The sequence below is a fragment of the Gymnodraco acuticeps genome, unplaced genomic scaffold, assembly GCF_902827175.1.
Source record: "Gymnodraco acuticeps unplaced genomic scaffold, fGymAcu1.1, whole genome shotgun sequence".
In the NCBI taxonomy this organism is placed as follows: Eukaryota; Metazoa; Chordata; class Actinopteri; order Perciformes; family Bathydraconidae; genus Gymnodraco; species Gymnodraco acuticeps.
The window spans coordinates 1478127-1493989 of record NW_022990206.1 but is presented as its reverse complement, the minus strand read 5'-3'; the positions used below and the strand labels follow the sequence as shown (position 1 = coordinate 1493989).

General features: G+C 38.1%; 1 protein-coding gene across 6 annotated transcripts; it reads left to right on the top strand.

Moving 5' to 3' along the window:
* Positions 1-2872: 2872 nt before the first annotated feature.
* arfgap1 (ADP-ribosylation factor GTPase activating protein 1) lies at positions 2873-15261 on the top strand. Of its 6 annotated transcripts, none has more exons than XR_004569200.1 (13): positions 2873-3144; positions 5466-5536; positions 6820-6929; positions 7015-7186; positions 7736-7836; positions 7916-8002; positions 8080-8194; positions 8275-8331; positions 8433-8465; positions 9462-9518; positions 10782-11065; positions 11339-11394; positions 11497-11727. XR_004569200.1 is itself a non-coding variant. In XM_034218306.1 (13 exons), the coding sequence occupies exons 2-13, from the start codon at positions 5477-5479 to the stop codon at positions 11834-11836; spliced, it is 1248 nt and encodes a 415-aa protein (XP_034074197.1). In that variant the 5' UTR covers positions 2873-3144; positions 5466-5476; the 3' UTR covers positions 11837-15261. The 6 variants fall into 6 exon arrangements, 5 of the variants coding, with proteins under 5 accessions (XP_034074197.1, XP_034074199.1, XP_034074201.1 ...); XM_034218306.1 differs by having other exon boundaries at positions 10782-10841; positions 11497-15261; XM_034218307.1 differs by having other exon boundaries at positions 2895-3150; positions 10782-10841; positions 11497-15261.
* Positions 15262-15863: the final 602 nt, after the last annotated feature.

Sequence of the window (15863 nt, the reverse complement as noted above, 5' to 3'; positions counted from 1 at the left end):
TGAGATTTTGACACAAACCTCCCAGGTGGGCGGGACTTTCAGGGGTGCGTCCCCATTGGCTACTCAGTTTTTGAGTGACAGCCCAGTCCTCCAGCGATTGTACAGTGCAGGCATCTGCGGCGCGGTAGCTGACTGCGCGTGGACAGAAGACCCCAGAAGAACCAGCATTTCAATTATTATAATACTACAAGTGAAAATATATGTAAGTATTGATCATTTGTGCTATACGGTCTGTTTCTTTATTGTGATAAGTGAGAAGTAAAGCTGTGCTATGAAAGTTAGCTTTTGCTACCTTTAGATCCATAACAATGCAAGCTAAGTAGCCTAACAGTTAGCTACATAGCTAGCAGTGAGTGAGCGTTCAGACACCGGCGCATCACTAGTGTTGTCACGATACCAACATTTTGGTTTCGATACCGATACCAAGTCAAGAATTGCGATTCCGATTCTTTTTCGATACTTTTCTTAAAAAAAGGTCTTAAATGTAATTATTGTGCTTTATTTCACACCAGAACCATAACCATAACACACACTTTTAAACAATGAGAACAATAAATAAAACAAATGACAATAATTCGTATTAAATACAATTAAAACATTTCTTACAGATAGGCCTCGTGGTGTCCGTAGGCTTGCCCTCACTGTCAGAGATATAGCTAAAATACTTCCAAATGTTGCTTCTGGAGTCTTTTTTGTCAACAAGCCGAGGCACAGCGGCAGTTGCACTCCCACTTGCAGCCATGCTTTTTGTTTTCTCACATGCTCTGGCAGCTAGCGCGTGCAAGAGAGAGGGGAGGCACTTAGAGCGTGCTTGAGAGGGGAGGGACTGCAGGCACGGAGCAGAGCGCCGAACACACACGGCTCTTATTAAAACAGCGCTGCTTTCTCACCGGAGTACTTTTCCCCGTCATTCTTAAAGTACCGATACTAATGAAACGGAGGAATCGTAACGTTTTTAACGGCAGGGTATCGCGGTACCTTTCAAGTATCGGTACACCGTGCAACACTACAGTGCACACACTCAAACGGACTCGTGTGCCTGACTCTACCAACAGGTTTTCATGATTCTGTTTAGATATGCAAGTATAAGCCATGATAGCTTATTTTATTAACACGCTAATTTGATATGAAAATCAATGGAGGCTGAGTTAACTTTGTAGGAAAACCTACCGTCCATGAGCTGTGTTTTATTTGTTAACTTCATATTTTTCATTTCCTAAAACATTTATTTTCCTCTCATATTAACAGTGTGGATCATTGAGACAGCGTGGTGTCCAGAGTCTTATCCCGTTTCCCCACTTCCTCTGAGGGGACAGCACGGAGGGGGGGCATGAAGAAAGACCTGCACCAGCTTCATCCACGCTGGCGTTGCTGTTATCACTGGCTCAGTGTCATTTCATTTGACCAAATGGCTTTACATATACATTTAATAGATTTTATTATTATCCACCTTTTTGTTGTATGTCCTTTTATTTAAAACATTCTTTGAGACTTCATCTTCTGGTTCAAATTTCAATAAATGTAATTTGTATAATCACTCTTTTGTCTTTATTCTACATGGAAATGTTAGAGATTCCATTCCAATCTGTTGATTATTCAGATCTTCCTCAGGCTAGGAATAGTATGTAGAATTTGTAATGCTAAATGTATATCATTTTCTCACAGGATATAGAATGAGACAACACAGTTTGTATCCATTGTGTATGAATGCTTCAGCTCTTCAGACCAACATAGTAAGATGTGAGCATGTTCCTAATTGTGTTGGTATGCAGCCTAGGTCTGGTCTGTTTAATAAAGCAAATCTGCCACTTTTAAATAGCAGAATTTGTTCAATTAAAGCAGTCTTTAATTGTTTGTCCTAAACATAGCAATATATGCTTTTGAAATGTAACATGTCTTGAACAATAATAGTATACAGTTTATATTGTGTATCACCTTTAGCTTAAAAATACATAGATGTGTTTTTTTAATCTATAAAATAAATAAATAGACAGACAGACACTTTATCAATCCCAAATTGGGAAATTATTTAACAGCAGCAGTGTGTTCAGGTATTAAAATATTTAAAGTTGGAATAAAGTATGAACTACACATCACAAGTATAATGCACTGCAATCCATAAAATAAGTCCGATATGTTCATGAAAACCCCCCAGGAGACACCAACACTAACGTGGCCGAGTGGACTCCGGAGTTTGCTGCATGAGTTGCACTGTATGATCTGTGGTGTAGTGGGCTGTCACTCAAAAACTGAGTAGCCAATGAGGACGCACCCCTGAAAGTCCCGCCCACCTGGGATGTTTGTGTCAAAATCTCAAACAAAAAATGAGGGAGCGCAAACGAGAAGAGCTGCAGCGAGAGCAAAAGTCTGATCATTGAGAAAGAAGAAACAAGAACTGCAAACAAAAACCTATGTTAAAACAAAGATAAAAGACTTATAGTTTACATGATTACACAAATGATTTGTTTGCAACTTATAGTTTTATTTTTGAAATTTATTTAATTTTTTTTGACTTAGTTTTTTTTTCTTTTAAACTCATAGTTTTGCTTTATTCTGAGAAAGTGTTGCTTTATCTTTATGATACAAAACTAATCCCATAAAATGCACCCTTATGCACCCCCGTAGAACCGGGCCTCTTGAGCATCTGAAGTGTACTTTTTGTGTATTTTCGGGTTAATAATGTGGTTAATTAAGGTGTGCAGCTGCTGTGGTGGGGAAAGATGAGGCTGAACTTACGGGGTTTAATGGAGACATGTTGAACGTTTTTGTCACTTCATGCATTTTGGTTCGGTATCACCTTTATGATACATCAATCTCGGTCCAGTGTGCTAACCTTCTCCCTCCGGAGCAGTGGAGGCAGCAAACAAAACAGAGAAGAAGACGAAGAAGAAGACGAAGAAGAAGAAGAAGAAGAAAACAGAAGGAAAGGCAGGCTCCCATGATGCATTGCACTGCCAACGTATGCAAACCAGGAACATGGCTACCGGTGCTTAACAGCAGCAATCCATCGTTACAAAACACGTATGAGGGTCTGACACAGTCTGTCACAGTGTCATATTTGCCGGTTCTCCGTCAGAGAGGAAAAGCCTTCGTAGAGTTTCCAGCTGAGGCTCAGAAAACACCGCTGTTCATCATCACAGACAGGTAACGGTCAGTTGCCTCGGTCCACAGCTAACGTTAGCATCGTCACTAGTTTCCATATCAATCTATTAAAATGTAGCCTTTTGGTGTGATGTCCATGTATAAACGACCCTTACATCATGACCAGGAATAAGACACCGTAACAGTGTTGTTATATTTTAGTTGTATGTTGTTAATACACACGAAGATTAACATCTCTAGTGTTTGCTAACGTAACGAGTATAGGAGCCTTGACACGACTGCAGTTCTGTATGGAAATCTCTCATAGTATCATATCCAGAGGTGGAAGAAGTACTCCGATCTTGCACTAAAGTAAAAGGAGAAATACCAGAGTCTATGAATACTCTGTTGGAAGCAAAAACCCTTCATTGCAAATATGACTCAAGTAAAAGTACACAAGTATTAGCATCAAAATACCTAAAGTACCAACACAAAAAGTACTTGTTATGCAGATCAATTTTCTAGTAATATATATGTTTTGATTATATTTATCACAACTGGTAAACGTGGAGCTAATTTAATTTATTTTGTATGCTGCAGGATAGCAAGTGCATTTACTCCAGGTGTAACTAAAGTCTTATTTATAACCTCTAAATTGTAGTGGAGTAGAAGTACAAAGTGGCAAAAGATACGTACTAGTATCTGTAAATTGCACTTAATTACAGTACTTGAGTACATTTACTTTGTTACTTTACACCACTGGAGGCAAGTAACATTTCCTCTTAATGTTTTTCTCAAAGCGAGGCTGGTTGGAGAAATGTAATCCTACCAGTCGACTGTTTTATTTGCTAAATATTCTTCACCTGAATGTCTACATAGATTTGTAAAGAGTGCCTCACTGTGAAAACATTACACCTGTATGAGATCATACATTTCATGTCCAACCTAATACAGTTGTGTTTTTGTACTACTGTTCCTGATTTTTCTTTTTATAGTAACAACAGTATCTTTAAACCTCGGTAGTACTGACTAACTTAGTTAGTAAAAGAATAAGGCGATCCTAATACCATTGTAGATTAAATATCTTTGGGTCATATTGGGTTTAGCAAAAACTGAGGGGAAAACCTTCCCCAACTCAATAACTTTCACTTGAAACATACCCATCGGTATAAATGATTATCTGCTGGTATTGTGATTAAAGTCACATAACAAATACCAATACCCCCAGTGTGTGTTCTCTAATCCTTTCTGACCTTATTGCCCTGGCTGTGGCTCTAAGTCCCAGGCCCATGCATTCTTACATAATATGTACATCTTTAAAATAAATATATTTTGCTTCAAGAATTTACAGCAGAAGGACATTTTATGTATGATCTGCCTATATAAACCACAGTGCCAATTTTCTTTGCATGGAAGGGACGGCATACAGATGAACGTTGTGGCTCCCTGATGTGTTTTCATATTCTCTGGATGACTAAACAGAGGTTTATAACACAAAGGAAAACAATATGTCATGCTTTGGCTCCTTATTCTTCTAAGTAGGACCCATTTATTGTTGGTCTTTGTCTTTTCATGAAATATTTTGACATTACATAGCATCAGACTGTGTAGGATTTAAAGTAGTGAATGTGAAACTATATCACAATCACGGCTGTCTGAATGTTCTGGTAATTGCTTTATTAATCATCAACTTTGTGTGTCCCAGTGCCACGGACAATAGAACACGTTGTGAAATTGATCTGAAATGTACAGCAATGTCTTAGTGGTGTACAAAAACAACATCTTGAATTAAAGCACAAGTGCTAATATATAATCATATATGACTTTCCTTTCATCCACATTAGTGACATGCCTTATCTGTGACCTCTAAAAGTTGCAGTAATACTCTGATGAATATTGAGATTACTTTCTGCATCATTCTGGGAAGGTCTTCTTGCAGCCTTTGCCCTATCTCTTGGCTGCAGCCTTCGAGCTGCTTTCATCCACCTGCCAGGCGAGGCGCAGTACACCTCAGTCTAGCCTGCTGTCTTTGGAGCTGGGCCCTGTTTGTTTTAGATGACACCATCAAAGAAGTTTCCATCACTACTTTGAAGCAGAGATTTAAAGTTCAAATTCAGAAATGACAACCGACCTCATTAAATAATAGAAAATGTAACACTTATATTAAAGGAGAATTTTCTGTTAAGGAAACAATAAAAAACAAATCTGTGATCTCAGTATTTGAAATAGTGCTCTGGTGTTGATACGGTTGTTTTACAATTATAGGCAATTATTAGATTGTTACCTTAAAGTTGTGTTTAGGAGTATTCATTTACAGGAGTATTTAGTGTCTTTTGATCAAGCTTAAACAAATGTTCCAAAGATCCTTTACCTTTCTCTTTCAGTGGGGTTCAACATGGCGAGTCCAAGGACCAGACGAGTTCTGAAGGAAGTGAGAACCCAAGAAGAGAATAATGTAAGTTCAATCAGGAGAGACGTGATGTATGAAATACATGTTTATTACCGGGACACATAATATGAAGGAATAGTGATTGACAGATTATAACAAGTGAATGAAATGATGTTTGGCGATTAGGCCCCGGTTTGCAGGATGATCATTCAGGAGGGGAAAAAACCGCTCCGATTAACCCCCCCGGGGTCTAGACACTGATGGTGGTGATAAGTAGTTCGGTCCGGTCTGAAGGGAGAAGGTTTTAGCTTGACCCTGTATGAGGAGACAGGAGGTGAAGGGGTGGAGGAGGGTTGCGCGTTGACACCTGAAATGACAACTGACAGAGAGGGAAGAGCAGATTTAAAGGGGTTAGCGGGTGCGATGATGGGTTGTGAGAAATGGTGGGAAATGATTGGCTAGCTGGGGAGTAACGCCCCCGATCACTTATTGAGAGAGGAGAGAGTATTGAAATGACGTGTAACAGCCAGAGGATATTAGTCTTCCTGATTGAACTTGCGCTGAGCTTCATTTAGTTACTCATGTGGCTAGTTTTCATTTCTTATTCAGAATAGTTTCACCTCTCTGGCATCTTATAATTCAGGTAGCAGGTGTTTGGGAGTCTTGCAAAGAAGCACCTTTCCACGATCAACGTTCTCCGCTCTCATCCATGTTCAGATAAATGCTGGGAGTCATTTTAGACGGGAGTTTCACTGCCAGTGAACATCTTGTTGGCCTGCATCTCGGGCAATAACACCAGACAAATACGTCTACTAAACCTAAAAATAAACTATATAAATAAGTAAACATATTTTTGTTCTGTTCTGTTTAACTGACAAAGAAAAAAAACATTTATTTTATTTTTATTTATTTTGTATTTAGCCTCAAGGCCTGGACATTCTATACAATAAAATGGTTACTGTGGGATTACTGTTATCATTTTATAATGGGTTATTCAACTGACAAAGTCGGGAACATGCACAGCAGTTTTAACAGCTTGTAACCAAATGATTAGCATAAATAGGTTATATACATGCCCTGAAACAGATCAAGTATGATTCCTACAAATATTTCATTATAGTTGTCATTATATTAGTAGTTTATCTTGAACCAAAATGCAAACATCAGATATCTGATATCATATCATCCTGTGGTTGGTTCATTTGCTTTAACACCAGTTTGCTTGGCAGACAAGGACCCATGTTTTCTTTTAAATGTAGGCTCAGGCAACATTATCTTTTGTGAATTCATTTTTTTAGATTTTTCTGAGCAGATGTTAAAATGCATTCACTGTGCTTTGTTTGTTTCAGCTATGTTATGAGTGTGGGGGTTTTAACCCTCAATGGGTTAGTGTGACTTATGGGATCTGGATTTGTCTTGAGTGCTCTGGCAAGCACAGGGGCCTGGGAGTACATCTGAGGTAAGACAAGTGATTTGTATTATGGTTTTGATGATAGTGGAGTTCCTGCCAGGTCTGATAATGATCCCTTCTGTCTTATCTGCAGTTTCGTGCGCTCTGTCACCATGGACAAGTGGAAAGATATTGAGCTTGAGAAGATGAAAGTGGGAGGAAATGGGGAATTCCGCAAATTTCTCGAGCTCCAAGATGATTATGATCCCACCTGGAATTTACAGGAGAAATACAACAGCAAACCTGCTGCACTCTTTAGAGACAAGGTGAGGTGTGCACCACTTTGACCAGTTCCACAGAGTTTAACCAACAAATTGTTCTCAACGCTGATGGTAGACTAGCATCGCCCCCAGTCTGTTTTTATTATCTATTTGTGCTATGTATTTGTTTGATATGTTCACTGTGTACACCAACTGGAGGATGCTTGCTCTTTACCAAGCACACCAGAAAAGTGAACAAAGCATTTTTAAGTGACCAAATTAAACGAGGTGTCATTAACTGACACACTGTGAAAGGGTTAAATTACTAAAAGTTAAACACATTGGTATTGATCACGGTCATCTGTATTATTCTAAATGGGACCATCATTTACAAAATGAACCTCATAGTATATGTACACGATTCAAAACGAGCTATTGAGACCATAAACTCTCATTGACTGAAGATGTGTTGTGCAAACTGAGGAATGGCCCCCTGCTGGCCATAAGAAAGAATGCAAGTGTAAAGCACTTCAGTGTTTTTACGTATCACGTTCAGACCCTGAGGTTGCTTGTTTGTAGGAACTTGATTTTAAATGTACACACTCTGTATGACAGGTTGCAACCATAGCAGAGGGTAAGGAGTGGTCCATTGAGACGTCCTCGGCCAGAAACTGGACATCTCCTCAACCCAATGCCGGCCTTTCATCCTCTCATCGGTAAGAGTGATGGATTTTTTCTTTTACACGCTCTCACTACAGGACAGGTTTTAAAGCAGTGATTTCATGTTTCACACAGCTCTGGAGGACCGGGACAAAGCTCAGCGAAACCCGGCGACAAAGCTTTTGAAGACTGGCTGAGTGATGATGTTAACTCATATCAGAGGTGAGAGCCTTCACTTCATTATTATAATGTTGTTTGATTTCAATTATCTGTTAAATATATATTCGTATGCCTCTCAGCGGAGGGGGCTACAGTGGCAACCAAGAGAATCGGTATGTTGGCTTTGGCAACACCGTGACCCCAGAGAAGAAGGAGGATGACTTCATCAACAATGCCATGACTTCTATTTATTCAGTGAGTCATGCTGTATATCTTGTCAGATTTGTCCTTCCTTGTGTTTTTCCCTCTTTGGAAATGTGTTTATTCTTTTGCAGGGTTGGAGCAGTTTCGCTGTTGGAGCTAGCAAGATTGCTACTATCGCTAAAGATAATGTGAGTAGAGTCAAGCAATAAATACTGTTTTGTTTTTATGCTGTAATGAATTGGTGTCAGAATAAATCAATTCACATATCTGTCTTTTCCCCCTCTTACAGACATCTAAACTGGCAAACCAAGCAACCTTAAAGGTAAGATGAATAAAAGCATGGGTTACCTGTTACCAGTACTGCTAATAAAGTTTTCCTCTGACCTTTTCTCTCTGTTTTGAGTAATATCTTTAGCTTTTGTAAATCTCTAACCCTATAATGTACATTTTAAAGCTGCAATAACTGTGTTACTACTTCAATATCTCTTTGCCTTCTCTGGATGTAGTTAAAGGGCTATAAAGCACCCCCAGAACCGGTAAAGCAGATAATAGGTGCATGGCGCTTATTCCGCATCATGTTTTTTTTCAGCAAACACATTACCCACTTTCTTTAATTTTAGTTTGTAGTGTTGTCAGTGTTGATTGAATATTTTGCAAAATTATGATTTTCACATGCTTCTGCTTGAATATACTGTGTTTTTCTTGGTGCCTGTACTTTGAGTTAATAGATAACCTGTGAAAGACAGAGGGATAGTGATTGCCTTTAATATGGATATGTTTTTTCCATAAACTCTTTTGGTAGTGGCTATTCAATTCATGCATGAGTTTTGTGTTGACTGCTTATGTGCCTTAGAGGTGTAATGGTATGTAAATACAATTACGGTTGGTATTTATTACAATGAATGCATTGCAACATTCGGCAGGGTTAAGTTAAAAGGGGATGGTAGCTCTACTTTTCTATATTTTTCGCATACATAAAGAAACAAGAATAACCAACATAACATATGTTTTATATAACCTTTATGCAGCATGTTGCTCTGCAGAACTTAGGAAGTCGAGGAAACAACAGAGATTTTGGTAGTTACAATTGAAAGCTTTTAGTGTTTCACCAGACTACACAGAAAAGATATGCGCTCTACACTGATGATGTATATTCCTTTGAACCATTACACCCTCTAGTGCTTGTTCAGTGTCATGTTGAATGGGAATGATCAGTCACTTCATGCTACTGCAGAACAAGCAGCTCAGTGTCTTGCTCTACTGTGAATGTTAAACTCTGTTTCATTCAAGTGCATTCTCCTCTCTGACTTCCAACTAGGCTACAGAGTTAGGACAGACATTAAATGAGAATGTTATCAAACCCACACAAGAAAAGGTAACATTGATGTTTGAAGTTGTTGATTTGGTGGTGGGCTTTAGTGCTTTAGAGACAAAACGGCTTCAGATGTGAATGTGCTATTTTCTACACTGCTTGTCTGTGCCAGTTTATCTGCTTTGTGCCAGCTGAAATTAAAAGACAAAAACTGCAGTTTAAAAATAACACTCTTTTTATTTCTCCAAGTTAGTGATTCATTAATGGGATTTGCAGAAAGCTGTGAACTGTGTATATGGGAACGGATGTGAGTCAATGTGGATTTTTCCACACAGTGACTGGACCACGCTCAAAAGTAAATTAAACCCTTTTTTATGAGCCAAAGTCTTTGTCATTTCAAGGCAGTCGGGTTTTGGGATTTGAAGTATCGCAAGGTTAATTTACTGAATATATTATAACCACTAATGTGTTTTTTGATGATCAGAAACATGAGCCTTTACACTAAACATGCAAATCCTGTTGTGCTGGGCCAAATCTATATTTATACAAAGATGTTAACCAAATGTAATTTCCATTTCACCAGGCAAGGCTACCAAATGAAACAAATCTTAATTTGATATACATTTTGCACTTGAAGTCGAGCTTGACTGATCACTGGCATACATATTTGGCCGAAGTCTTGCTCCAAGGCTTTTACAATTATTCTTCTATAAAGTTTGGTAAACATTAAAAGACACAATCTGGAGCTCTTCAATTGACAATCAATTGCTTACTGGCTTTGCAAAATATGCTGTTGCATCACAATACTGTACTGAATATGTCTCACTCCCTGAGGATCATGGTGAGTTATATCCAAAATACTTCTCTAACCCAGTCAAGAGAGCAGCTCCTGGATCAGTCTTTTAATAGGATATTAGTTTTGTTAAGCTTTAAGAAAACAAAATCCAGGAAGTGGGTTTCTATCTTGGTTTAATTGATGAAAAGTGGGATAGCCATTGACGGAGGTTGAGTTTTAAACTAAAGGTTTTTGTCTTCTAATGTACAGTTGGCATTAATGGTTTGAGGTATCAATAGTCTGCTCCTCTGTAAGAATGCTTTTAGTCTCTGGTTTCAGTTGCTTAACTTTGGCCTTATTTCCTCTTGGGAAGAATCACTTGTTGTTGGACTCAAACAAAATGTTGTTTTCTCATGTTGATTATTAACAAAACCAATCCTTTTCTCACAATGGAAAACCAAACTGCTGCTAGCTACATGTACCTTAGACAAACATGTGTGATTGGACATTTTTGACATTATACGTTTTTAATAAACATTTGACTCATTCAGGTAAAAGATGGCAAATTGCTAGATGAAATGACACTCGGCATCACCGGGCTGGCAAACAAGGTAGGGGGGGCAGACCTCTGCCACGCCGTACAGACACAAAACCAGTCTCCTGATTCAGGAACAGCAGCTTTAATCCAACAGTTAAAATACATGGGGGTCTTAGGGCAGATAACCAAAAACTGCAGAGGTCCTAGCCCTCCAAGGAGACTGGTTTTGCTATGATGATGAATATTTCTAACTCACTGTCACCTCTTGTTTTTCTTGCTGCCATTTTTAATTCGGTGGTGAGTACTTTGTGGTCAACTAATCCGATGTAAAGTGTTAGAAATATCTATTTTCAGTTTATTATTACCACCTCAAACTGTTGTTACAAAAACTAGAAATGTTTATGTATTTGTGGTAATTAGTTTCTTTTTATTATCACTTCTATGATTGCTAGTTTTTACTTTTGTATTACATTTTTGTTAAGATGTTTTTCTTTTTAACACAATCTGTAAAAACACTTCAAGTAACAACTGCGTCAAAGTATTGTTAGCTTAACTGTTTCTGTTCTTTAGGTCCAGGGAGCTGGTTCCAAATTGACTAATCTCTTCGTGGGAAAAACGGAGGATGGGTAATGACAACAACTTGATACAATTCTAAATCTCCCACATCCAATATGTTTTGTACTGCGTGACCAACATTAACTGTTCAAACATGTTTTGCTTGTCTTCAGGTCTACTGGAGAGAGCTACCAGAACATGGATGCCACTGAGGGATATCAGGGCAGTTCTACCCAGCCTGTCGCAAAGGACTTCTGGGAAACCTTTGGAAGCAGCAACTCCTTAAAGGCCAAGAAATCCCCCAGCAGTGACAGCTGGACCAACGTAGATAATTCTGCAAAGAAGAGCTCTGACAGTTGGGACAATTGGGGCTCAGAGGGAGCGTCCAACAACAAACACAGCACAGAGGAGAGCTGGGAAGCCTGGGACAACAACTGGGAGAACGCAGAGGGTAAGACGAAGAAGAGTCCCACAAAACCTGCCGAGGAGACCTGGGATAATGCAGACTGGTAGTGACCTCACAAACGTACATCTCCCCTCCTTCAACCCCACTCTGGTATTTTCCCTGTTTCCCCTCTCTGTTCATCTCACCGGCACCTTTAGGGAAAAAGCAGAGTAAATATACCTGTAAATCCATTCAAAATGTATTTATTATAAACCCAGGAAGCAATTAATGAGGCCCGGGGCGACGTTGAGCTCATCATGAGAGTAAGATTCTTAAAAAAATACAACTTTACAGACCTATAGTCATGTATTGTAAAGTACCGTCCACAAAAGGAATTACAAATAAATCAGTCTAGATATGATCATCATTTTCTGCCTGGGCTCCCTAAAGATATGACTTACTATCCCCCTGTTGAATAATGCAGTGTTCATAGTGTATGGTTTAATGAAACTGGTTCAGAATTCACCAGATAAAGAAACAATGCATGGCAGAGAAAATCCTTGTAAATGTAAATCCTTGTAAATACAGTATGATTGACTAAAACACTCATGGCATGATTTTATGTTTGTTCAATCAAATGTGATGTCTTCTACCCCTGGACCGTTTGCACATTTTGTGTGCATTATTGAATTAACAGTGTTATAATAAATAAAAGGAACGAATAACCACTGTAACCAATTTGATCTCTAATCCAATCGGAGTGGATATGTAAAATGAAAATGTTATAATATAATTTGTAATGACCTGGAGTTTAATTACCTTTTTTATAGTATTTTATTATAAACACTTCTGGGGTTAAAATGTGCAAATAGTCGATGGGTTTGAAAGCAGAGGGCTGCTGATACGTTATCATGTTATTGAGACCAGAATATCTATAGACAAGATGACCAAAAGTTGAATTTGTTGGGTCCTACACAAATAGAGTTTATAAATAATTGCCCCTTTCCAATTGTAAGATGGTTAAGTTTCTCTTGGTTAAAACATGAATTGTGTCACATTGGTGTCAGACTTAAAACTGTTCTTGCTCAATATGGATGTTTGAAGTATAACATAAATAACCTGCTTCAACTAATGTTGGTGAGCCGATACAAATTTTGATTTTACTTTCTTGCTGTCTGTTATTAACAACAATTCATTGCAAAATACTATTTTAAGCACATCCGCAACATCATTGTAGGTTGTTTTTTGTTACGCAACTCCTCCACAGATATTTATTAAGTAGTACTGTACTTTATACCACAACATTGAGCAAGTTATCACATGTTCTTTTTCTGACCATGAAGCTGGCTGATACTATTTAAATAAAAACTTTCAAATTAACGTTCACACAGTCGGGACAGACCTATTAAACATCCAGCTGATGCACAGTGAATAATGTCTCATAATGAAACCCATTTGTTGGACATTTTAATCAATCATTTTTAGAAATGTTGTTTTCAAGATGTGAACATTTTTTTCAAAACAATTTGGGTTTAAAGACTATATATACAGTTTATTGTAGATAATAACATGCAAAAGTCTCTCATTGCAGGTTAATATTCTGTATTGACCGTATGGGAGTGTGTAGGTTGTGTTTAAATAACAGGACTCAGACCTGGAGACTGTGTTAACGTTACCTGCATGGTGTTGCCTGTGAGCCTGTGACTTGTGACCTCAGCTGAACCGACTGCTCTTTGTAAATGTCATCTCATGTGATCAGTTATCTGCATCTGTTGTAATGCAGCACCTTGGTTATTATGTATCGTGAGGATTTGTTGTCTTCACACTTGTACTAACATCTCAATTCTGGAGTAATGTTAATGAAGCTCATTACACGCTGGATGTCATTGCTCTTCTTCTGATGAATTCATTTAGTCCCTGAAATGGCAGCTGCACACACACATTGTTCATAGTAGATGGAAATGTTTTTTAACAAGTGGGAATGTAATCAGTGTGAAACTTGGTATTTAACAAGCCTCTGGTGTCAAACGAGCTGTCGAGGTTTAGAACTTGGACAGTTTTGCAGAACCCACTTCCCTATGTGGCCTTTAATCCCGTATAACATAAGGTGTTGAAACTTTATTACATAGTCTAATTTGCCTGTATGTGTAATAACTTAACCTAGTCTTTATAATGATGCAAACCACTAAATAGTGTCATCTATTCTCATTTAAATACACTTCTACCAATGCCATATGCAGAGCTGGTCTATATTTGTCAATTTGATAGACATTTTACAACTACAGATTATATCACTGTATGTAATCAATGGACAGTAATTAATTATGAACTGCTCATCAAGTGCAATAAAGCTGCTGGATTCTTTTATTATTAGGGCGTTATAAGATATTGCTGTAACTCTCTATAGGAGAAACCTATTGGGCCTCATGATTCGTAGAAATAATATATAATTAACACCGGTTTTAACGGGTGAATAATTATTCCTGGAACATTTTCCATGCCCATTTCCTACCTCTAAGACGTCTTCAGTTTACAGCCGAGTTTAGTAAAGTGAACATGCTTTGTTTCTAAACTTTTTAGCATTGTGTTGATGTACATCTTATCGCTTTGCTGTGGTTCATTTTGTCGTGTGTGTTGAGGCAAAGCTTCACAGGTCGGTCTACATGTTGGTGTGTTCTCAGTGACATGTTGTGATGTTAAACAAAAAAAAAGATCACTTCAGCAACATTTGTGCCGCTGAACCTTCATGTATGGTCGTGTGTTTAAAAACCTTGAACAGCTGTGATTGCTTCATGTTGATACTGATGCCAGTTTGCTTGTGTGTCTGATGCAGTGAGGTGTACGTGTCAGAAAATGACCATCAAATATGTATTGTTACCCTCAGCCTTTCCTAAACCATTGAGCTTTATTTCAGTTATTTTCTTGTTTTTCATTTTAATAATACAATGGCATGACAACACATAAACTGCCAGGACATGGATGAAAGACCTTGTGCTGTGATATCTCAAGTTTTCAAATAGGGAAATATTTGAACAGCCACTTGTCTGAAATCTGTAACAGAGTTTATAGTTCTGAAGTACCATCATTATTTTATTGGTGATTGTTGGGGTTATTGGTACACTTGATCTACAGATAAACTGCAGAATGTGTTATTGACTGTAATGCATCCAGATGGTGTTGATAAAAGGTGATGTTAATTTTTGTTTTTTTTATAAACCTCACGTAATCTGATGCTCATTCTAAACTTAACTTTCCAGAGCAGCAGTTTGACTCAGCTTCTGTTCATTTGTGATTGGGTATGTCCATGTTTGTTGATGAAACTATCATGTCAGAAATACTATTTTTGATGTCATGCATGAGTTGTAACGTGGAGCTAAATACATTCAGCTGTTTGATTTTCAAAAGTGGTTTCCTCAGTGAATTTACGTGCAGTCGTCTGCTGGCCCCTTCGAGTTTCACCAGCAGCCGTTACCTATTCAGTTGAGGCTGTGGATATTATTCCTGTACACATGGTTTCTGTGTTCAATAAAGATGTATTGTGCCGTGAATGCCATCATCCGTCTGCGTGGTGCAGATTCTAATCTTTTGCTGGTCTTGATACACAACATGGTCATGTGGGTTAAACATGAAGTAAGTACGTTTACATAAGTAACAACAATCTGCCCTTGTTTTTTCATGCCCAGTTTTACTTGCATGAAATAAAGCATTTGAGCAGATTTCTTTCTCTTTGTCATGTCAATATTTTGATCTGTAAGATCTACAGGCAAGGGAAAGAGAAATGAACGGGCATATCTCGCAAAGGCTCTGAAATTCAATATGCATCTCTAGGAGGTTGTTGTGTTATGCTCCTGTAATAACAGGTTTTCATTTGTGTAACTATTATTTAAGCAAAACTAACCAGGCCATAATCTATAAGAAAATGGACCTCATACTTTACACATCTTTTTGTATTGATTCTCTCAGCTATAGGTTGTCTTGGTTTGTGTTTGGATGGTACAACCAATTGTACAAATGTGATAGCATAAGAGAAATAGGAAAACTTATATCATACATGAATAGCCATGTTCTTTGTGTAGATGTCTAATTGAGACACACAATTGCACACATAACCCTGTCAAAGAGTAATAAGTCAAATATAGCCTACGGATTGATGTG